Below are 25,674 nucleotides of genomic sequence, written 5' to 3'. Positions count from 1 at the left end.
AATGGAGATTAAGTGACTTGTCCAGGTTCATACAGCCAGATTTGACCCTAGGATCTCCTATCTCTGGACCTGACTCTCAATCCACTGAGCCACCTAGCTACCACTGAGCATAATGCATTAAAAAAATATATAGATAGATAGATAGATAGATAGATAGATAGATAGATAGATAGATAGATAGATAGATAGATAGATGGATAGATAGATAGATTTTTTTTGCTAGCATTTACTTATTTTTACACAACAGATTTTTTATTTTATAAGATACAAAAAAGCTTTCATTTACATATCTAATTTAAAAAAAATTTTTTTTTTGCAGTTTCAAATTTTCCACTTATTCCTTTTCTTCCCCATTAAGAAGACAAGAAGAGGGGGCAGCTGGGTGGCTCAGTGGATTGAGAGTCAGGCTTAGAGATGGAAGGTCCTAGGTTCAAATGTGGCCTCAGACACTTCCCAGCTGTGTGACCCTGGGCAAGTCACTTAACCCCCATTGCCTAGCCCTGACCACTCTTCTGCCTTGAAGCCAATACACAGTATTACTCCAAGATGGAAGGTAAGGGTTTAAAAAAAAAAAGACAAGAAGAGTACAATTATTAGATCTCTATCTATCTGACTGTCTGTGTGTCTAATCTATCTAGTTATTCAGAGGAAATGTCCTCATTAACCATGTTCAGAAAAAAAGAAAGAAAAATATATGTTTCTTCCCTTACTCAGAGTCCATCAGTTACCTGGAGGTAGATGGGATATTTCATTATGATTTCTTTGGAATTGTGGCTGACCATCAGTCAGTCAGTATCATTGTCTCATCTTTACAACATTGTTGTTACTGTGTACATTGATGTTCTGGTTTTGCTCACTTTACTTTGCATCAGTTCATATAAGACTTCCCAAGTTTTTCTAATATTAAATACTGCTAAAGGGATTTTTTTTTAATCTCTCCCTCTGTCTAGTTTAAGAGGGGAGAGAGCAGGGTTTCTCAGTGAATCAGAAAACTGACAAGTTCAGTGAGCAGCTGTTACATCCCTTAAACAATACTTTCTCATTTCTTGCATCAAAGTGGTATTCCATCACATTTGTATACAGTCAGTCCTCAACTTTCAAGGGGAGCAATATTCCTAGAAAATGGCACAAAGAGAAAAAACCCCATAAACCTTAAGATGTTGAACCTTTGGGTAGGAGACTTTAATCTTCTGCTAGAGATTACTGAAAATATATTTTCTGTATACAATTGTTTAAAACAAAACGGAAATTCTAATAACCTGTACTTTTCCTAACATCGTAGCTATGAAATGACCCATAAAATGCAGTACACAAAATAAAATTGGTAACATGCAGGACATTTTTCTCACTTGTAATTTCCTATAATTCTGTGACCTTTTGTGCTGACATCCAGATGAAACACTGATTTAAGACAAGATTTGCTTTTCATAGCCCACAAAATCTATAGTGTCATAAATACTATATAGAAAAAAGATTCTTAAAACTAAAACACTTTTAAACCTGAATCTTACCTTCCACTGTCTTAGATGGCAGTGTGAGGGCATTGTACTGTATCCTATATTTCTATAAACCTCTTCACCTTGGCCACTTCCTGAAAACCAGGGGAGAAGTCTCTGGGAACTTAGTCACTGTTTTTGAAAGATACCTAGACTGGTGAGGTCTTGACACATTACCTTCAACACTCTCTGCTTAATGGCTGGTTGATAGCATTAGAGATTGTGAAAGACTCTCCAGCTTGAAATAACCTGTCAATGTCATCTGCTTTATGTGCATTTGAGATTCTTGAGGGTCTTGGAATAGGGAAGCATAGCAGAGGCAATTTGACATTTAACCTTGAGACTGTGATCTTGGATCAGCAAAAATGAAAATATGAAATGAATGCATGGGGAGCTCTTTCCTAGAGCTACTTCACAACTTCTGTGCATAGTGCCTCTCATTTTTTCTTTACTGTACATAGCCATGAATGTGTGCTCAATGTGAAAGTGAAAATAAGGTTACTTATAAAATCATACAAATGTTTGAAGTTATGAAAGTTAAACGTGTGAATATTGATGGTTGACTATATCATAACTTATTAAGCCCTTCCCCTAATTGATAGGCATCTCCACAATTTCCAATTTCCAAACTGCTATAAATATTTTTGTACAAATAGGTCCTTCCTCCCTTTTTTTCCCAATCTCTCATTCAAACCTAACTTTGGTATTGCTGTATCAAAGGATATACACATTTTTATATCCCTTTGGTCATACTTCCAAATTGCTTTCCAGAATGTTTGAATCAGTTCATGAGTATACCAACAGTGCATTAGTTTTCTCCCATCCTCTCCAACATTTTATCATTTTCCTTTTCTGTCATATTAGCCAATTTGATAGGTGTGAGATTGTATCTCAGAGTTGTTTTATTTGTAGTCAGTAGTGATTTAGAACATTTTTTTCCATAGGACTTATAGGTAGCTTTGATTTTTTTTTCTTTAGAAAATTGATAAATATCCTCTGACCATTTATCACTTGGGGGATGGCTTGTATTCTTATAAATTTGTCCCAGGTCTATATATTTTATGAAGCCTTTATCAGAAAAACTTGGTATAAATTTACCTAGCCAATTTTCTACTTTCCTTCTAATCTTAGCAGCATTGATTTTGTTCGTGCAAACCCTTTTAAATTTAATATAACAATTATTCATTTTACATTCTGGAGTGTTCTCTATCTCTTGTTTGATAATGAATTCTTCCCCATATCCATAAATGTGACAGGTAAACTATATTACTCTTATTTGCTTATGGTACACCACCCTTTCTGTCTAAATCATGTACCCTTTTTTACCTTATCTTGGTATATACAATGTGAGATGCTGATCTATGCCTAGTTTTCCCCTAACTGCTTTCCAGTTTCCCCAGCAATTATAATGAAGTACTGATTTCCTTTCCCCAAAACTGGGATCTTATCAAGCACTAGATTACTCTGGTTATTACCCTTCTGTGTATTGTATACCTCATTGTATATTGTATAACCAATCATTCCACTAATCTGCCCTTCTGTCTCTTAGCCAGTATTAGCCTGCTTTGTTGATTTCTGTTTTGTAATACAGTTTGAGATCTGGTGTAGATAAACCACCTTCCTTCCCATTTCTTTTCACTGATTCACTTGGTATTCTTGACTTTTTGTTCTTCTAGATCAATGTTGTTATTTTTTTCTAGCTCCATTAAAATTCTTATTTGGGGGGGGTGATTGGCATACCTAAGTAAATAAAATAATTTAGGTAGAATTGACATTTTATTAATTTGACTTGACCTACTGCAGAACTAATATTTTTTAGTTCAGATCTGACTTTATTTATAAAAATTGTATGCAAATAAAGTATTTTATATTGTCTACTGTAATTTTATTTTATTTTAAATGGAGTTTCTCTTTCTCTTGCTACTGGACTTTATTGGTAATGTATAGCAATGATGCTGATGATTTATGTGGATTTATTTTATATCCTGCAACCTTTTCTGAAATTATTATTTTGACTATTTTTTTAGTTGATTCTCTGGGACTCCCCGAAGTATAGCATCATATCATCTGCATTGCTTATGCTAATTCCTTTAACTTCTTTTTCTCTTATTGCTATTACTAGCATTTCTAGTACAATAATGAATAAGTGTGATGATAATGGGCATCCTTACTTCATCCCTGATCTTATTGGAAAGCTTGTCACCATTATAGATAATACTTGCTAATGAATTTAGGTATATGCTATTTATCATTTTAAGGAGTTTCATTTATTCCTATACTCCAGTATTTTTAATAGGAATGAGTGTTGTGTTTTGTCAAAAAATTTTTAAACATCTATTGAGGTAATATAATTTTTGTTGGTTTAGTTATTTATTTAGTCTATTATGTTGATAGTTTTCCTAATATTGAATCATCCCTGCATTCCTGTTGTGAATCCCACCTAAACATAGTGCATGATCTTTATGATATCTTGTTGTCATCTCTTTGCTAGTATTTTTTTTTCATTAAAATCTTTTGCATCAATATTCATTAGGGAAACTGATCTGTAGTTTTCTTTTTCTGATTTCAATCTTCCTTGTTTAGATGTCACACCATACTTGTGTTGTAAAAGGAATTTGGTAGGACTCCTTTCCCCCTTTTCTCCATAACTTACATAGTTTTGGAATTTAAAAAAATGTTTGGTAGAATTCACTTGTGAATCCATCTGGCCTTAGGAATTGTTTATTTATGACTAGAGTATTTTCTCCTTGACTTGGGAGCTCTGGAATTTGGTTATATAATATTCCTTAAGACTTTTCATTTTGGGATCTCTTTCAGGAGGCATTGGGTAGATTTTTTCAATTTCTATTTGACACATTGGTTATAGGACATCAGGGAAGTTTTCCTTGATAATTCCTGAAAGGTTCTTTTTTTGATCATCACTTTTAGGTAATTCAGTAATTCTTTCTCTCTCCCCTCCCCCCCTGGAAAATTTTGTGTAATTAATTAATTTAGAATATTTTTCCATGGTTACAAGATTCATGTTCTTTTCCTACCCTCCCCCTACCCTCTCCCATAGCCAACATGCAGGTCCACTGGCTTTTACATGTGTCATTAATCAGGACCTATTTCTATATTATTTATATCTGCCCTAGGGTGATCATTTAGAGTCTACATCCCCAGTCATATCCCCTCGACCCATGTGATCAAGTAGTTGTTTTTCTTCTGTGTTTCTGTTCCCACAGTTCTTCCTCTGAATGTGGATAGCATCTTTCTCATAAGTCCCTCAGAATTGTCCTGGATCATTGCATTGCTGCTAGTAGAGAAGTCCATTACATTCGATTGTGCCACAGTGTATCAGTCTCTGTGTACAACGTTTTCCTGGTTCTGCTCCTTTCACTCTGCATCACTTCTTGGAGGTGGTTCCAGTTCACATGGAATTCCTCAATTGTATTATTCCATTGAGCACAATAGTATTCCATCACCAACAGATACCACAATTTGTTCAGCCATTCCCCAATTGGAGGGCTTTCCTTTGCTGTCATGTTAGCCAATCTGCTAGGTGTGAGGTAGTACCTCAGAGTCGTTTTCATTTACATTTCTCTGATTATAAAGAGATTTAGAACATTTCTTCATATGCTTATTAACAATTTTTAATCCAGTAATTCTTTTATTATCTTTCCTTGTTCCATTTTTTTCAGGTTAGTTGGTTTTCCAATAAAATATTTCACTTTTTCTTTTAAAATTTTTACTTTTATTATTTCTTGATGTTTCATAGAATCAGTAGTTTTCACTTGCTGAATTCTAATTTTTAAGGAATTATTTTCTTCAGTGAGCTGTTATATTTCCTTTTCTATTTGGGCAGTTTTACTTTTTAAGCAATTTTTTCTTCAGTGAATTTTGGTATGTCTTTTTCAAAAATTTTTATGTTTTCTCAAGATGTAGAATTTTTTTGTGACTTTTTGTTTCACTCATGTTCCTTTTCCTAATTTTTATGCTACCTGTAATATTTGATTTTTTAAATCCTTTTTGAGCTCTTTTAGGAATTCTTTTGCTGCCTAAAACCTCTTAATATTTTCATTTGAAGCTTTGCATGTAGCCCTCTTCTGAGTTTATTTTGATCTTCCTTATCACCATAGTGACACCTTATGGTTTGATTCTTTTTTTATTTGCTCATTTCACAGTCTCTTTCATGACTTTTAACTTTATGTTGAAGTTGGGCTTTGCTCTCAGACTAGAGGGGGCATGTGTCCCAAGCTTCAAGTGTTTCTTGCTGCTGGTTTCAGAGCTAGTTTTGGGGAGATCTGTAAATTTTCTATTCATCCAAGTTGGTATGATCTAAGGAATGGTGTGGTCACTGCTCTCCTGGCTTGTGCTTTGCAATGTGAACAACTATAACAATTCTTCCCAAATTCTCTGAAGAAGCTCTAGTATGCTAGTGTTCCTCCTCCTCCTTACCATGGAACTATGACCTGGACCTTCATATTAGCTTCCAATATAGGAAATGCAACCCAGTGCCAGCAAAGGGGTCCTGTAACCTAGTTTATATAATCCTGTAAAATAGTTGTGTGATCCCCTATTGTCTGTAGTCTGAGAGCTCTGGAAATTGCTAGCCTCTTACTCAGTTATTCCCCAATGCCTATGTTGGTTTGCAGGGGTGTGGTAAACTTGCCAGGACACCCCTTTACTGGATTGTGCCTCACTTTCACCCCAGAAAAACAGTGCTTTCCTATCTAGTTTCTATATTGTCTTGGACTGAAAAATTTTGTCCAATCTTATTGCTAGTTCTTCCTCTCTAGAATTCATTTTGAGGCATTATTTTAAAGTTATTTGGAGGGTAATTTGGGAGAACTCAGGCAGGTCTATGCCTTTATTGCAATATCTTCTTGGCTCTGGTCTTCCTTGTTTGTTTAGATGTCTATTTGTGCACTCTCATCGTGTAAGCCCATTTTCTTTAAACTATTTTCCCTTACTCCTTCATATATTTCTCCTTCTCCCACCTTTCCTTCTTTTAAAAAAACTCTTACCTTCCATACTAGAATCAATGCTGTCTATTGATTCCAAGGCTGAAGATCAGTAAGGGCTAGGCAATGAGGTTTAAGTGACTTGCCTAGGGTCACACCTCTAGGAAGTCTCCAAGACCAGGTTTGAATGAAGGTGTTCCCATCTCTAGACTTGGTTGCTGGTTGCCTTCTTCCTTTGTTTTTTTCTTAAGATCCAGTTATAATATCTCAGGCCTTGTCTAATTTGGCTCCTGTTACCCTTGATTATAGAATTCATCAAGGATATGTGTTTCTTCTCCCTTTATTTGACTGTAAGCAGGTTATCCTTTTTAGTTCTTTATCATTGTTCATTCATGTTTACCTTTTTGTGTTTTGATTTTTATATATACCCTTTACACTTTTGTGTTTGAACTTCGGAGGTTTTTTTTTCAGTTCTCTTCTTTTCATCAAGAAAGACCATTTCCCCTCTGAATTTTCCTCTATACTCATTTTTTTTTGACTAAATTATTTTTGACTATAAGCCAAGACATATTCTTTGGCTTTTGGAATCTATTCTAGGTACTCTTTTCCTTTATGGTTGTGGCTGCAAAATTGTGTGTGACTTCTTGGCATTTGTATTATTTCTTTCTCTCTGCTTGTAGTATTTTTTTCTTTGATGTGGAAGTTTTGTAATTTCAGCTATTGATGGACCTGGGAGTTTTCATTCTGGAGTGGGTAGGAGAAGATCATGGCATTTAGATAGTCCAATGATTCTCAAATTTCTTCTCTTCAGTCTGTTTTCTAGGTTATTTGTTTTTGCTATGAGATATACCTTACATTTTTTTCAATTTTTTCCCCAGACTTTCAACTTCATTATTTATTCTTGCCTCATGAAGCCATTGCCTTTCATTTGGTTCATTCACATTTTCAGGGAATTTGTTGCTTGGGCAAAGTTTTGTACTTTTTATGCCAAGCTGTTAAATTACCTTTTCTAGTTCTTTCTTCTGTAGCTCTTGTTTACTTTCTCTTTTTTTCCCTTACATGCTCTCATTCAATTCATTCAAAAACCATTTTAAATGCTTACTTCCTCTCTTCAAGGAATTCTAGTTGAGTTGGTGCCCAAGCTCTGTTTTTCTCTGAGGCATTGCTCAGAAATGTTTTGGAGTATTTTTTCTTCATTATGATGGGGTTCCTTTCAGCCTACTTCCAGAGTGCCTGTCAGTACTGGTCTCTGCCACTTTTCTAGAGGAAAGATCTGTTGCTGCTATCTTATTCCTATTCAAGGTTCTTAGGGACAGGCTAGGCACCTCTAACTGATCTAATTTGTGTGTTCATCTCCCACTCTGCCAGCATCAGATGCTGCTAGACTCTCCCCCAACTCCCCCCCCACCCCCCCCCTCAGCTAAGCTCTATAGTTGGACATCAGACTCTGCTTTGCTCCTAAAGTCTGAGCTATGGACTGTTCAGGGCCTAAATTCCACTGCTGCATGCAGGTTCCCTTTTTACTGGATAATGAGCATCCAAGATGCCAGCTCCCACCTGTCAGCATTTCAGTGTCCCATTATACGGTCTGGAGGTCTTCCATCATGGGCCTGGGGACTCCTAAAGTTGTGGTTGCATATCCTCTCTTGGGGTGTTGGAGTGCTCCACAAAACAGCATGTTCCTGGCCTGACCACAGACCTTTTTTTTGTCTGACTCCCTATATTGAGTTGTGCTGGAAAAAGGACTCTTTGTGATTTTTTTCATGACTTCCCCATCAAGATTCAGTCTAAAGCATTTTCTAGATGAATTTAGAGGAGCTTATCAACAGGAGGTCACCACTCTGCTTCCTTTCCCTCTGCCATCAGCTCTCTCTTCCTCCCTCCTCTGTGTACTTTAAAAAAACACTTAATTGTTTCAGGTTCCCATAGGGGAACAGGATGAAATTATTACTTAGATACCTATAAAGCATTCTGGACTTTTTTCCCCCTTTAGGAACCCTCTGACATGAGTTTGGGGCAGAAGATTTCATTAAGATAATTAAATGGTAGTTACTAGGACATTATAACCTCAAGTTAGAAGCTTGGGGTTAGGATGTATGGAATATTTTAGCTGGAAAAAAGTACATTCAGATTTTTTAAATCGTATCTAGTTTTATGCTGAGAAACTCTGGTTTTCTATTCCTTAGCTGGGAGGGATGTTTATTGCATTGCTCCTGTCCTTATCAGGGAGAGATTTTCTAGCTTGCAGTTATCAGGAATTCAAGATGGCCATCAGGTGACCTGAAGAGATGAAACTCAGAAGCTGGTAGCAGAGGAAAGTTTTCAGCCATGAAACTAGGGGAGATAGAGAATCAACAGCATATTGTTTAGCATAGCTGTGAGGCCAGCAAAGAACATCACCTGGTGGACACTCATACTCTCCCAGGATGCCTAGCAGAGCTTGTATGACTTATAAAACCATCAGGAAACAGGTCCATTGAGAGCAGTACATTAATATATCCAACTGTAGCAGTCCCTCACTATGTTAGATTGGCAGCTTAATTTGTCCCTCTGAATGTAATCTGGTTACTTCTATTTGTTATATCTCATTCACTGTGCCCCCACTCCTTGGACCCCTCCAGTACTACCATCTTTAATATTGTCACTAGTCATTGATTTTATTCTCATTCCACATTATATCTGCTACCCTGCCTGGTTTCAACTCCAAAGAACCTTCATCCCACATGCCTGATTCCCCTCTCCCCTTTAAATTGTAAATTCCTTGAGGGCAGAGATTGTCTTAATTGTATCCCTAGTACAGTGCCCAGCATATAAGAAATGGTTATTGGATATTGGATTTGACTGATATAACTGGTATAAGAATCTCCCAGATTTTTTTTTTTAAACCCTTACTTTCCATCTTGGAGTCAATACTGTGTATTGGCTCCAAGGCAGAAGAGTGGTAAGGGCTAGGCAATGGGGGTCAAGTGACTTGCCCAGGGTCACACAGCTAGGAAGTGGCTGAGGCCAGATTTGAACCTAGGACCTCCCGTCTCTAGGGCTAGCTCTCAATCCACTGAGCTACCCAGCTGCCCCCAGAATCTCCCAGATTTAAGGAAAATTAATTGTCTTTTCATACTTTGCTAATTCATTAAATGAATATTTCTAAGTGACAGAAAAAGAGAGGGGGGGGATCCTGTTATACAGTTGGCCTTTTATTCTTTTCCCCCATTTAAAAAAAAATTGTTACTAGCCTCTTCCACCAAATTCCAAATCTCCTTTCCCAAATTTAAATACTTTCTTTCTTAAAAAATAAGGGTAGTCAAAAAAGCAAATCAACATATTGACCAGGTCCAAAAAGTAGGTCTTTTTTCCCCTGACTAATCTTAATCCCTCTGTTAGGAGGTAGACAGCAGGCATCATCATTAGTTCTTTGGAATCATTTGTGGACATTGCATTTATCAGAGTTTTTAGGTCTTTCAAAATTATTTTTCTTGAAAATGTTATAGTTATTATTTAATTGTTCTCCTGGTTCTCATTTCACTGTGCATTATTAGTTTATACACGTTTTCCCAGCTTTCTCTTAATCTTTCATTTCATCATTCTTATGCCACAATAATTAATATTCAATTAATACTGTAGTTTGTTAGAGCTGTTCTCCAATTAATGGGAACTTCCTTTGTTTCCTGTTGTTTGCTTAGCTGACACAAAAATATTTTTGTACTTACCAATTCTTTTCCTTTTCCTCATTCTTTTATCTCTTTGAAATATAAGCCAATTAGTGGTGCTACCTACCAGGTTAAAAGCTGTGCACAATTTACTGACCATATTGACCATATTCACTTTTATAATGTAGTTAATGTTTTTTTCTTTGTTGTCTCATTCATAAAATGAGGGGATTGGATTCACTTCTCTCTGGTATTTCCCAGCTCAAAACTGTGATGATTACTGGGAGGGGTGGAACCAAGGGTCTATTAGTACTAGCAGTGTTGAAGGTAGGGATATGGGGGGCAGGATCAAAATCTCTGTTGGAAATTACTTCCCAAGTAAAAGAATAAAACATTACTTTTTACAGTCATCCCTTTTCAATTATTAAAGTTGTGCTGTCATTTTATCTTTTTGTAGTACTTGTGAATTTACATGGAGAGAGAAATAATTTTTGTTTGTGTTGGTTTAAGTGCACACCTGACTACATCTGTCTCCAGTCTAAGAAATGTTTATTGTTTCTTGTTGCCTTTAAGATTAAGTACAAGTGCCACTTTGGGGACATTTCAGTCCCTTCCCAACCTGGCTCCAGTCTGGCTCTGCAGGGTGATTATATACTACTTTGTGCTCTAGCTGAACTGGGCTCCTTGGGGTTCCCCAAATATGACATTTCATCTTTGACATCTGTGCATTTTGACACAGCCTATTGCCCTGGCTGGAATGCCTGCCTCCTGATTTCTGGCTCTTCAAAGCTCAGCTCCAGGGCTTTTCCATGATTCCTCAGGTTCATCAGGAATCTGCCTTCACTCCAGGCCCCTCTGTAGCCCCATATAAACTTCTTAATGCTTTAGTTCTCACCCCACCCTCACCCCCAAAGTGTGGTGCTTAATAAAAGCCTATTGATTGGCAGATTGAGTTTAGACTCTATTCACCAATTCAGAGGCAGTAAGTCAGTAAGCAGTAATTAAGCACTAGATATTATGCCCAAAACTGAGGATACAAAGAAGAATAAAAGACAGGCCTCCTTCTTAAGAAGCTCCCCATGCTGGGCATACAGAGGCAGAAACCCTCAAGGATGAGATAGACTCCATCCACATGAAGGTATAAATATAACACATACTAAATAAATACATGGTCATTTGTTGAGTGTTGGATGCACTGGCAAGCTGAGGGCATCAGGAAGGGCTTTCATGTAAAGCTGAGTTTGGAAGGATTTCAGGAGTACGTCTCATGCATAGGGGGCATTGTGTGTGACAGACAGTAGACTAGTCATTATGGCTGAGGACATGGAAGGATGTAGTGTTTAAGAAAACTGGTGAGGTAGGAAGGGGCCAATTTGGTGAACTTTAAATGTTCATCTTTGATCTCAAGCAAAGTAGGGGGCTACTGGAGTTTATGGTAAAGAGATGGAGACAAACCCTGAGAGATTTAAGACAGGTGTACCATTAGTAGCTAATGAGGGTGGTGGCTCTGTGAATGGAGAAATCTGAAGGTAAAAGTGCCAAGATTAGACAACTGGTTGTGGACTGAGTGGGAGTGAGGAGTTGAAAGTGACACCAATGTTTCGAATATGAATGACAAGGAAGAATATTATTTCTCTTGGCAGAAATAAGGAACTTTGGATGAGTTTGGGAATAGAGATAGTAGGTTCTGTTTTGAATATGTTGGGTTTGATTTGTCCTCCTGCAACCATGCCGGGGGTAAATCTTTCTGAACTTGCTAACTCATTTCCTAAGCCAATAGCCATGTTTTTAAGTTTTCATAACTTGGGAAGACTTTCTCTCCCTCCCCCCCCCCCCCACCCCCCAAATTGAATTCTTCAAACAACTCTGTAAGACAGGCTGGGCAAACATGATTATCCACATTTTACATATGAAGAAAATGAAGCTCACTAGGTTAGGGGCAACAAAAGGGGCCCCACAGTGCATTTATGGAATGCTGGACCTGGGGTCTGGAAGACCTAAGCCTCAGATATTTACCAGCTTTCTGATCCTGTGCTAGTTACTTAATGGCTGCCTCAGTTTCCTCAATTGTATAATAATAGTAACACCTATATCTCCCAGACTTGTGAAAATAGCATGAAATAATTGTGCCTGGCACTCAGTAAATATAATGTTAATTATTAAAGTAGTGTGCCCAAGATAAAACAGTAACAAAGCTGAGTATTCAGTTTAGGACTTGGCAACTCTGTATCTCCCCATTGCTGTATTCTCTCTAACTAGGCACACACATAGACTCGCAACAATAGTCTGATCACAGAATAAGTTAGCGTCTTCTCTTCTCCAGGTGCTTTCTCTGGTGTTAGAATTGATTAAACAACTCAAATGCTTTATCTAAAAGATTGGTCAAAGTTACCACTTTAATGGCTAACACCATTGTAACTAAAAGAAACGAGTTCTGAATGGAATAGCTCTAAAATAAGAAATCACTGTGGCCAAGGGAGGAAAAAGAATTCTCCCCTTTCCCAAGGGACCCCTCAGCAGAAGGAGGGGGAATGAGAGCCCCCTCACCCTTGGCTATCTCCATTTGATCTTCACACCTTCATCTTGTTCAAAGGCGGCTAGTCAGTGGTTTAACATTCCTGTTATTCTTCTAAGAGTAAGGGAGGCCAGCATTTCTGAGGGTCATTTGAATTCTTGCACTAATTAGGTCAATTCTTAGGATTAATAGTTTGGGCTAGTATGTTGTACTAAGCATTTATTCTGTCTTTCTGTTCATTCTGTGTTCTATCTTCTAAGAATTGCTTAGTGGTTCTCCAGTTACAGTTATGGGCTCCAGGACACCAAAAACCAATCCTTGAACCTGCCACTCTCAATCAGACCAACTCAGCACCTGTCTATGTTTGTTATAGCTCTAATATCTATTATAGGAATGTGTGCATATGTGTGTTTGTATATGGTGGTGGGTGAATACAGCAGGTCCTAAAAGGGGAATAGCAACTGCCCTTTCTGAAAAGATTTCTCTACCCCCTCTTTTTGCAGGCAACCAGAGTTAATCCTTCTGTTTGACTAGGACAGCTGTGAGAGGACACACTGCATATCTGGAGGCCTCCCAAAGGCTTCATGTTGCCCCTGAGTTGGGGCTGCCTTCCTCCCCCTGTTGTGCTGATCCTGTCAGCTGTCTCTCTGCCTGGGCTAAAACAGAGTGAGAGAGGTGTTAAATGATCCAAGCACATACAATGTCATGAGAGAGATCCCTTACTGCATGTGTCACTGTGACTTCTTTTTCCTCCCTTTCCTTTGCATGGCAAAAGGGCTTTGCCCTGTTAATCCCAGCACCTGTCTCTGACTTGGACACTAAGAAGGACAAGGGGCTATGAGTTCCCAAGGAGGAATAGAGAAATAAACCCATCTCCCTCCCTGTCCAGGATTGGGAGCATTCCCTCTGACGCACCTAAGGCCCAGAGCATAGAGGCCATCCTGGCTCCTGGATGCTGTTTGCCTCCTGCTATTTCGGGCTGCTGTTACCAGGAGCCTGCGTGTCGTCCCGGGGCCTTCATGCTCAACTTTTTCAAATTGTAGACAGTCATTTTTCCCTCTATAAAATTATAACTTGGTGGGAGTTTTTTGATCTTCTGAACATCTTTCTTCTGGACAGTGCTGGATTCTTTTGGGTAGAGTGGCCTGGCCTAAAACCACCCACCACCAGGTCTTCAGTTGAGTTACACTTTCTGCCGGAGTAGCCTGGGGGTCTGAACCAATTATTTTTTGGTCTGAACCAACTGTTCTTCTGTACAGGATATACAGAACAAGCAAGACGAAAAATTGAAGCTTCTAATTCTTTCTGTTTGGTCTTTTATCTGAAGAAATTTTTTTTGCTATGTATGGTGTATATTGTATGGATTATCAATATCCAGTTGTCCAGGTAAGCAAAGTAAGGGTTACAAGTTAATAATTTCTCCATGTCTTTTATCAATATTCTTCAACCTACATTGCAGGTTTTATGGAGGGTTGAAATACTTCCAGACTCACTCTTGGCCTGGTGTAGACCACAGATCTCCAGAGATTCTTTGCTGACTCCTTTAGCAGAGTTTGAGTTTTATCACTCAGGGGCCTCTTGTAGGGGACTTGGCATTTAACTCTAGAACTTCAGAGACTTCATAGAGATTCCTATATTTTTTAATGTGATATAACTGAGCATGTGGGTGGGGAAAAAACCAAACCACCACATTATAGAATATAGGGTTTATTGCTTTAGGCATGGTATTGGATGGAAAAAGGTGTGCTCATAAAAGTAACTTTCAGTAGAGGGCACCCTCTCCATATCTATAAGGGCATTTTATACAGGTTTGCAATTGGATGAGAAGAAACTAAATTATTTATCTATAACAATCTAAATTGAGTCCAAGTTGGTTAATTAATCTCAAACTAGTTGCTATATGATCTTTGTTTGCATTTAAATAAGGGTGGCTGCTGTGAGGTAGTAGACTCTTGCCTAAGAGTCAGAAGACCTGGGTTTGAGTTCCAGCTTTGTCTAGAGACAAGGCAGGTTGTTCATCTTGTAAAACGAAGGGATTAGATTATATATTTTCTCCCAGTTCTTAAATTTTTATTGCGTGAAAAATACAAAATAAAATAGAACACTCAAAGAGCAAAGGTTTTCCTGATTTTAGATTGTTCCAGACCCATGATTTTCCTCTTTCCTCTTGCCTTTCACTAATGAGATGCTACTTCACTAATGGCATCACCTTCTGAGGACATATGGGGCAAATGGAAATGAAGCTTTAATCATTTAGTTTTTCTAGAGTGTTACTGGGGAAGGGAAAGGGGAACAATATTTAGATTAGATCTTTTTCACTATCTGTATATGGATTAATTTGTGGACATACTAATCCAGGGCCTGCCTTTCCCTTATCAGTCTATTCGATCCCCAAGAGCAAGGCTGGTCATGGGGTAAAAAGTTGGGGACAGAGGAATATTGAGTTGGAGTGATATAAGCCTGGATGTTTTTCTCTTGGTACAGGCTAATAAATAATTTTATATTTTATAATAACTGTATTTTTCAATTAGCATGAATAAGCTAAAATATGGTATATACTTTGCCAGATATAGGGGAGATTTGGAGTTGTCTGGGAATATAATTTACCTTTTATTATTTCCATTGCCACATGTGGTAATAGTAACATTCACATAATACTTTAAGATATGCTAAAGTAGATATATTAACTACTTATAGCTCTGTAAAGTAGTTAATACAAGTCTTTTTATCTACATTTTACAGAGTAGGAAACTGAACCTTTGAGAAGGTCAGTAAATTTGTTGACCCTCTGTGGCAAATGTGTGATCCTATACACAGCTAGAGTTGTCCTTGCCAAGATCTGAAGCCACATCTTGACACCAGGGCATAAGGTCTCTCGGTGTCTGTCTGTCTTTCTCCTCTTCCTTGCTCATCTTTCTCTCCTTCCCTTTCTCTCTCATCTTTCTCATCTCTATCTCACCTATCTCCACCTCCTCAAACCCCATGAGTCACCTAACTGCCCCCTCAAAGACTCTTTCTACTACCACCTCTGCTGCCTGTAGCTACTCAAGACTGAGAGACTTTTGTAAAGCTATGAAAGTACCCTGAGCACCAGGGAAGTAGGAGGAGGACTCTTCAGTTTAGAAAGAACCAAACAGCTGATAATCAATCAAGAGGAAAAGAAGTTTTTGAAACAGATGCTGCTATTATTATTTTTGTATTAAAAAATAACCCAGGAAAACTTCCTCATAGGGTCTGGGCCTGAAAGGCACATTAGAAGGAATATTAGCTGGTGTTTATATAAGGTTTTACATGTGTTATCTTATTTGATCATTACAACAACCTTGGGAGATTAGTACCACAGGGGTTATTAGAATGGAGACAATTGTGGAGACAATCATGTGCTCTCTCTCACAGGGTTGTTGAGGATCAAACTTCATGCTATATGGTAGGATCTTTACTAGCCTTAAAATACTATATAAATATTAGCTCTTGTTATTATTATTTCCTTTTCAGTCATCTTTTCCATCTAGCATTTATCAAGCACTTACTATGTGCTAGACCTCATGCTTTTAAGCATTGAGAATACAAAGAAATGCAGAGGACTGGCCTTGCTCTCAAGGGAGTTCACCCTGAGAGACTTAAAAGATAAAAAGATAATGGGTTTAGAGCCTAAAGAATATTATAGGCCATTGTCCAGTCCTATCCTTTAACTTCAGTTGAGAACACTGAAAGTAGACAAGTTGGCCAAGGTCACCCAGGCAGTGGGCAAAGCCAAGATTGGCATTCATGTGTGCTGAGCTTTCCCCCCAGAGCTGTACTACCAGCCCATTGTCAGATGGGGACAATAATAGTACCTTCTTCCAAAGGTCTCAGAATGGATGTAAACATCTTTGCTAGCCTTTAAGTGTTGTATTATGTTAGCAGAGATGTTGGCATTATTACCTCTCCTTATTTAATTGTCCTCAAAATAAAGTGAACTTACTCCATCTGATCCTGTATTGACAAAACTATCTGTATTTTCTGTTATGGTTCCCAGGCCTATAGTTTTCCCAATGCATCTGCCTAACCCTAGCCCTATAAAGCAGCTGTTTTAGAGATGGCTAGCATTCTTATGCAGCAGAAATCAAGGATAAGAAGATGATGAAGTCAGTTTTCTAGCACTTATTAAGCACTTAGCCTGTCCCAGGCATGGTGCTGAATTGTGGGTTCCCTGAGTGACTCTGGGTCATAGGTCCAGAGACAGGAGACATGTAGGAGTTCCTCCTGCATCCTGAAGACTAGGGAGATCAGTTTGCCCAGGTACCACAGGTTGTAGGTTGGAAGCAGCAAAACTGGGATCCAGTTCCAGGTCTCCTGACTCCAAACCCAGTGTTGTCATTGTTGTTTTTCATCCCACTGTGCTCCAGCTTTTTCAATGTAGGTAGAACAGCTTTCTAGGTGTCTAGCAGGTATAATTTGAGGAAAAGCCAAAATCATGTCTTCCAAATAATCTTCTGCTAAGGGACTCGTTAAGATACAGGTGTTATGCCCTGATGGAGTAGTATTAAGCTCTTACCCTAATCACTTAAAGCCCAATTTCATCTTTGCCACCCCTTAAAACAGTGCCCTGTATAAATTAGGCACTTAATAAATTTTAGTTAAATTAATATGACTTATATTCCTTTACTTTTTTAGCTAAATGCAGGAATAGGATGAGATTATGCTTGCATTGGGAGTGGAGATAGAGAAGGTCTAGAAGGGCCTGTAAATAGTGGAGGGAGGGAATGAGAAAAGGGGGACCATCTAAGATATTTAGTAGGGAAACTGAGAGAAATGGGCTTCTGGAGAATTATGCTTTCGTTGGAAGGATAATACCTTGCATAAAACCAGTTGTGCCTTTGGGGGTCAGCCTGGTTCCGTATTTATACTACAATTCAGAGAATCAAAGCTACTCTTGGTGGCTCTGTGGGAAGCTGGTTTAGGCTGTACTAGGGACTAATCTGTTCTTTTAATTTCCTACTCTGTTGAGCTGGAGGTGTGGTGTGCTAGGAGCAAGACAGGTAAATAATGGGTTGTTTGTTATTTGCTGTTGATTTATTTAATTTGTTATTTATCAATCTATTGCTCAGTTTTTTAATAACACTCCCTTTATAAAGAAACCTTTTCTTTCCTTTCATAGAGATTTGGGATCCCTTTCCTCATGGTTTAGTCAGTCCTAATAGCACTCAGTGATTAAGCACTACAATCATATTTTAATGTTGAGTGTAATAGAGGCAATGGACTAGAGCAGAAAGAATCTTGAATTTGGATGTAGAAGTTCTGCTTTTGAATCTTGGCTAATTATTACCTGCAAGGCCTTTCCTTTTCTGGGTCTTAATTTCTTTATCAACAGAATGAAATTGCACTGTCAGATTTTTGTTAAACTATTTGGGTCCTGGGTCCCTTTTGCCAGGCAAGTTGGTGAAATCTCTTGACACCAGTGCATACCATAAAAATACATAGGATTACAAAGGAGACTAGTTATATTGAAATATGGTTATCTATCTCTGTGTCTGTTTGTCTGTCTGTCAATATTCATGGATGCCAGGTTAAAAATCTGTTGCTTCTCGTTAGAAATTCTACTTTTTTAGTTCTTTGTCTTTAGTTTTTTCACACTTTGTTGAATTAAAGGGAAGAGTATTGAAGTGAATTGAACTCGCTCCCTATGACAATAACAAGATATCAGAGGATTGCTTTTTAGAGCACTGTTTGGTATCCAAAAGGTATTAAAGCTGTTTTTATTTTATTCTACTCTCTTTTTTTTTCTAGAAGGCATTCTGAATGGTAGAACTCCAATTTAGGGAAGAAAAGCTATGGAAATGATAGGGGTTGCTATAATTTGACTTCCCATATATTAATGCCAACTTGAGGCCAAGTATGGTAAGGTGATGTGGTGCTGAATATGCTTCTGGGTAGATATTTAATACCCATGTTGTGCAACCTGTTATTACCTTGAGATAGAGTTTAGAGTAAGGCAGAATGGTGTGAAGAGCTTTTATATTAGCCAGTTTTTATTATATAGGAACATATATTATATATTATATATTTCATATTGATCTCTACATGGCTATCTGTGACAATGTGAGATAGTCCTTCATATGAGGAAGCTGTGCCCTCCATTCCAAGATTCTTATCTAACAATAGCAGCTCTTGCTAATTGGTGAATGGGAGGGAAGTCAAGTCAGACTGGGCTAAAAAGTGATGTGATGCACAACTGCTTTAAGGTATGATGCTTCATCTCCACATGTCATTCATCAGGAAGTTGAGGCTTTATTAAACCTGAGACTGACTTTCTTTCCCCATCCCAAGTAAATATTAGTGAGCTATGTTTGATAACAAGTGGAGACCCAGGAAAAATGTATAAGGATATTTGAATTCATGTTCTATTCAGTTAAATTCAGCCAGCATTATTGAGTATTCGTTGAATACAGAGGATCACTGGAACCTTGGAAAACATTGGAATACTTGCTATTCTTGAGAAGCTTATAGTTTAGCTCATTAGGAGATCTAAGATGTACAGAAGTAACAATCATTTTAATTTTCTTCAGCAAACCTTTATTATATACCTATTGTGTGTATCATGCTAGTTGTCAGGGATAAATAAATTATAAAATCCCTGTACTTGAGTAGATTATAATCTAATAGGAAGAACTTAACATGTACATGAAGAAATAGTGCAAAAGAGACATCAAAAAAATGAAAACATTTGCAGAAGGATCGTCTCATGTCAACTTAGGGTATAAAGGAGAGACTTCATGGAGGAGATGTCTCCTCATCTGGTCCTTGGACAAGATAAAGATTTTTACAGGCAAACATGCTTGTGATTATGATATGATTTTGGTTTTCCATATGTTGCAAAAAGTCATACACAACAAAAAAAATTAAAAGAAAGTTTGCAGTATCAAATGAGAAATAGAAAGTTTGCAAATCCTTAATACAATGAGCCACATTACTTTTATCAAGGAACTTAACTGTGTCTGTAAACATGGAAGCATAGAGTGACAGAGTCAACCTGGTGGCTTAGTAACAGCAAAAGCTAGAACTGCCCTGAGAATCCTCTCAAACCAACCTTTAAATAAAAACCAACCAGCCATAAAATAGCTGAAGTCACAGAACCAACAATGAGATGGAGTGAGGGGGCTCTCCTGTGGAAAACAACTCGAAAGGTAGACAGAGGATCAATTTTCATTGATAAGGGATAAGGGAGAACTGGAAGTAAAACTGCACAAAGAGGAGTGTGGCCTGATCACTTCTCACTTACTGTGCCAGGTCCTGCTAACCCAACAGCAGAACACCCCATACTCATCCCTAAGTGCTAGTACCAGCCCATAGTGAGACTGCTGAAGTCTGTAGCACTTGGCCCTAAAATTGCCTGTGGTTAACCCCAGTGCAAAATAGCTCAAAGTATGTTAAGTCTTGAAAGCCATTAGCAGAAGAGACAGAATCAACAGTTTTTGGAATTCCCAGTCCATAGGCATAAAAAAGCTGGGAAAAAGAACAAACAGCAAAAGAAACACCTAGCCTTAGAAAATTTCTATGGAGACAAGCAAGAACAAGACCCAGATGTAGTAGGGGAGAGTGAGAGCAAAGCAACCATATACAAAACTTCAAAGAAAAATGGGAATTGGTCTCGGGCATTAGAAGAGCTCACAGAAATGAGACATAATTATTAACTTAGATGCTTCTCAGTGGTGAATGAATTACCAGCAAAGAAGGTTACCAACACAATATATGCCTGTGCCCATCTCTCTTAATGAAAGATATCACATGATATTACCATAAACATCAGAGATTCCTCCTAATATAGACAAGTTACATGTTTATGTCCTTAAGCATTCATTATGTCAAGGAAAAAATCAATAAGCATTGCTAATAAAATAGCATATTAATTGAGGAGCCAGAGGTAGACCTAAAAGACTTAGTGGAAATTAAGGTCAATTTATCTTTTTGACCATTATTAAACAAGCTCTTGGAAGGCCTGCTAAATATATATTCCCTTTGTTGGTTGTCACAAGCCTCTGATGCAGTTCCTCACTTATGGCTTATTCACAAACTACAAATACATGGAAAATAGACTCTGTCAAAGTGAGACTACTATAATATTTGGTGACCACTTGAAAGTTGTACTTCATTGTAAACATTCCACCATTAGTAATGTCTAGAACAATGGACATAAAATATGGTCTTTTCTAGGGAGGCAATTTAAGCCTATCATTGTTCTTCTTAGCCTTAAATCCATGATCATCTATGTGTACCTTCCATATTGAAGGTGTTGAACCACAACAGCCTCTTAACTACTTACTCTTTATGAATGATATCTAGCTGTAGGTATGGCACCCTTGTACAACAAATAGCTCACCTTTTCATATTTATGTGGACTCTTTCTCCCATGATATCAAAAGGTCCTGTGAAGCTTGAATCTGGAGATGTTATCAAATCATTGCAGCAAGGTGAGATCAGCAGATGTCTTAATCTAATCTAGATGAGACATGTAGTAGTAGTAGTAGTCTCTCAGTAACTGAGGATGACGATTGTCTTTGTGGAGTTTTGTGCACAAAGACACTTGTGCGTGAAGATTTAAGTGGAAAAGTCGATGCACAGAGACAATCCCACTCTCTCGGCATTGGAAGCCTGGATCCATTGGCATGAAAAGTCATTACACCTGGAGACTTCCTCAGCTGCATTAGATGGCCGTGTTGTCCTTTGTGCTCCAACACGCCCTAAGCACTCCACAGTGCCTTGCTGCATCGCCCTCTCAGCCGTTGAACCTTCTTGTTGGTTTCTTCTGCCTGTTCCACCAAAACAGTCTTCACATGCTGGGTCAGCAAAGCCCTGGTTCACCAGGGGTCGATGACAACCTGATAGCTACCCTCATAAGGTTTAGCCGGCCTGTTGAAGCCATTGTCCGGGGTGTGGCCGCTGCCACATGCTAGCAGCTACTGGGAGCTACAAGTGAGAGCTGGGTGTCAGGTGGGGGTCAGAGGTTGGAGAGCTGCCCTAGGAAGGCATGACAAGCTCTCCATACCAAAGATATTACTCCTCCCTGAGCACCCCATACACCCCTATATGAGACATATAGAGAACATAATAATTTCAGGGAGAAATGCAATGGCTGAATACTTTAAGAGACCTAATGGGAATGATGTGTAATTTATACTTTGAGAATTGTAAAATTGACCATAACAGATTTGGAAACTATAAAAAACTTATAATATTTAAAACACAGAACCCATTATTTTATGATAGCTAAGAAGAGATGAGGCCCTCCCTGTCAACAAAATTGAGAGATGATCTTAAAGCACCTGATAAACAGGTAAAACACATACAAAAATAATTTTGGGATATGAAGATATTATTTCATTGAGCAATATTAAAGGATAACAGAAGGTTCACACCATTAGATTTGCAGATATAACCCCTAGTGTTTTGCTTCTTGAAGGAGCCTATGAAATGATTTGGATCTGAGAGTAGAACCAAAAGACCCTCTGCAGATGTGTCAAGCTGGCTGCCATGCAGATTTAGTTTAAAAATGGAGGACTCTGTGAGGGAAACTCAGAACCAAGTCCCTGAAATTATGAAAGTATGATTATCCATCCATAAGGAGGTTGACTATTTATTGAGCATTAGAAACTGTGTACAGAGAGAGTGGAGACAGTCTGACAGGACTCTGACCAACAAATGACCTGTGGATCAGAAATCACAACAGAAACTTGCTGTCTTTAATGGGCTGAAAGATGGCAAATCTCCAAACTCCACATGGATACCTCAAAACGAGTGAACTTTCCTGAAACTCAACTGTTATTATACACTGTGGTCCACAGTTACCAGGATGTAGCATTGCAGATTCCCATCTTAGGAGCAATCAAAAGCTTTCAAAATTCAGAGATTTTTCAGAAGAAATAAAGGTTATGTAGGAAACAGGATAAGCTACATATCAATGTTGTCAACCTGCTTGCTACCAAAGATGACTCAGGAATGCATTCAATGAGCCTACAGAAGACAAATATGCATCTTAACACTTTTACTCTATTGTAAGGCTAGTTAATGGATTCACCTTTGGGACAGTCTACAGAGCATTAAAGATAAAAGAAAAACAGGTTAGCCATCTGTCCCAGGACTAGTTTTGTCAAAACATCATAAATATCATTGTAAAAGATGAGAACAGTATAAATATTGATGATAATGGAGAATGATGGAATAAACATTTACATACCTACAATTTGTCAGGAAATATGCTAAGCATTTTCCAAATGTTATCCCATTTGAACCTCATAGTAACCTTGAGAGGTGTATGCTATTATCAGCCCCATTTTTACAGATAAGGAAACTGAGGTTGACAGATTAAATGACTTACTTGTGGTCATACAGCTTGTAAGTGTTTGAGGCCAGATTTGAACTTGGGGGTTCCCAACTCCAGGTCCTCCTAGCTGCCCAGAGGCATGATGATGTTGATGATCAAGAAGAAGACATTGACAGTGATCCTCAGGAATATTAGTTCTTTAGTTGGACTGAAGCTGTTATATTATTGGGGAAGTAGTGATGTGACTTTAAGATAGACTAGTGATAGTATGAGTGAAGGAAACAGTATGAATTTGGAGAAATATTGAGGTAGAATTGATATAATAGAAATAGATGTAATAGGCCAAGGGGTTGAGGGAAAGAAAATAATTTAAAATGACTCTAGGGTTTTCATTCTGGGTGACTTGAAGGATGGTAGTGCTGTTGATTGAAATAAGGAAATTAGGATGAGGAGCAGATCTTTGCTAAAAATGATGAGCTCGGTTTGGGACACATCAAGTTAGAAATGATAATGGGACATTTAGGTGATGTTCAGCAGGCAAATAGAAAACATCTGGCTAGAGCAGCTAGGAGATAAATCTATTGATATGGAAGGGATCTTTGAAGACTTGGGCTTGTGTCTTATTCAACATTCTAGCCCCAGCTTTCCCTTTTACCATTATTTTACATCCTTCTCTTCTGTGCTTACATTCTTGTGCTTCTCCTTATATACTCTGCTCCAGTGATGGTTAACTTTTTAGAGACCACATGCCATGTCCTGCCCCTGACATAGCATGGTGTATCCTACCCAACTCAGGAGAGGAAGTGCTCCCATTGGGCTGCTGGACAGAGGGACAGGTGAAGTGAGGAATATCCTCAGTGAGTGTAGAGAGGGGAGGGGAGTGGCCTGAGTGTTCCACTCCCCTCCACCTCTGCCACCTATGAACTGCTCACCTTACCCCATGTGCACTCCCATTGGGCTGCTGGGCAGAGGGGTGAGGGATATGAAAAAATGTTGTCAGGCACAGTGGAGAGGAAAGAGGAGCAACTCCACCTGAGTTCCTCTATCTTTCTAGTAATGAACTCTGGGGGAAGGGGGGGGGGTATAGTTGGGAGTCCATAGAAAGCTATTTCTGTGCCATCGGTTTGCTATCATGCCTCTTCTCCATCTCCCACCTTTGTGCTTTTGCTTTTGCCCAGGCTATCCCCCATGGCTGGAATGCACTCCTTTATCACCTTTGCCTCTTTGCTTCCCTCATTTCCTTCAAAGTTACACTCAAATGCTACCTCTATAAGGCTTTTCCAGATGCTTTCCTGGTGGTATGTCCTTCCCCCTCAAAAAATTGGCTTGTGTTTTTTGATCTGTGCTTATATGTATGCATCTTGCTTCCCTTTTAGAATTGAAACTTCTATAAGGCATAGTCTTAACTCACTTTTGCCTTTGTATTCCTAGCATCTAGTAGTTGGCGGGTGTTTAATAGATGCTCTTTGGTTGGTTAGTTTGTGACTTTGACCCTTCTTTGGCCATCAGTTTCCTGATCTATAAAATGTGGAAGTTGAACTAGATGATATCTGAAGTTGTTTCCAGCTCTGAATCCTAATGATAGGGTCCTGGATGACAAATGATGATTTGGACCAGTCATCTTGTATTTTTGATCATTTCCCTTTTAGGGAATTACTTTGCACTAATATACATTGAAACCTTTTGGCCTCTTTCCTGCCAACTCTCATAGTTTTGAAAGATCTTCCTTCATTTTATCCCCATTTTTCCCCCCTTGATTTTCCTTTACCCAGAAGAGTATAATGCCATCTACAGAACTGGAAATTTTCTCTGTGTTCCCTCCTCCACTTACAGAAATGTTAAATCACTTATAAAAATGGTAAATAATACCCATCCTAGGAATTACATTGTTTAGACCACTACTGAAAGAAGTATCTGTTTATCCTTGCTTTTTGTTTCTCATTTCTGATTCTGCTCTCTATTCATGGCTTTCTCTTGGTGATTCAGTTTTGGGAGTAGACATTTGTTGGAAGTCTTAAATGCAATGGGTTGATTATATTTATTGATTCCCTTTTATTCACATGCATACCTATCCTTTTGAAATATTCTAGTACACCAGAACCATATTAAAATATAATTAGAAAATATTTAATAAACAAAAATACAGTAAAACATAGATAACATTACATTCTAAAACTAAATTAATCTGTGGCCCGCAGGAATTCTTATGCACAGTTTAATGACCTCTATTTCTATTTGACACCACTACATTAATGCATGATGATTAATGCCCTTTTAAAAAAGAGTTAGAATTAGTAACTTATTTGACATGTGTTTAGTTGCAAAATGAGGATACAAATATTTGCAGTCATTATATGGACAAGAGAATATTTGCAAAAAAAATAGTAAATAAAAACAAGGCTGAATGTTTATTAGCCTTATTAGATCAAATTTTCAATCATTAAGGGATTGTGGTGGTAAGGGAACAAACATTTATTAATATCCTAGAATATACAAGGTACTATGCCAAGCACTTTGCAGATATCTCATCTGATTCTCACAACAATCCTATGAGGCAGGTACTACTACTTACCCCCATTTTTCATTTGATCCTTACAAAAACCCAGGGAGGGAGATGCTACCAAGTGATCCTCATTTCATAGATGAGGAAATGAAGGCAAATAGTGGCCACGTGACTTGTCCTAAGTCACACCGCCATCAAATGTCTGAGGCCAGACCCAAACTCAGAAAATAACATTTTCTTGCTTTGTTCTTTATCACATATATTTGTATG

At 38.2% G+C, this 25,674-nt stretch overlaps 1 protein-coding gene across 41 annotated transcripts in view; it reads left to right on the top strand.

Moving 5' to 3' along the window:
- The window catches only part of RBFOX2 (RNA binding fox-1 homolog 2), a 344,250-nt gene that overhangs the window by 200,034 nt on the left and 118,542 nt on the right, over nucleotides 1–25,674 (top strand). The window contains exon 1 of one of the 41 annotated variants that reach the window (XM_016425848.2): nucleotides 13,370–13,987. The exons of the other annotated variants lie outside the window; for them this stretch is intronic. Coding sequence (XP_016281334.1) covers nucleotides 13,943–13,987 — 45 coding nt within the window. The 5' untranslated portion in view covers nucleotides 13,370–13,942. Of the gene's footprint in view, nucleotides 1–13,369; nucleotides 13,988–25,674 lie in introns of those variants that run through there. 41 annotated transcript variants of the gene reach the window in all.

The sequence above is a fragment of the Monodelphis domestica genome, chromosome 5 (assembly GCF_027887165.1).
Source record: "Monodelphis domestica isolate mMonDom1 chromosome 5, mMonDom1.pri, whole genome shotgun sequence".
Lineage (NCBI taxonomy): Eukaryota > Metazoa > Chordata > Mammalia > Didelphimorphia > Didelphidae > Monodelphis > Monodelphis domestica.
Note: the sequence above shows the minus strand (reverse complement) of the source record. Positions and strands in the feature narration are given on the sequence as shown.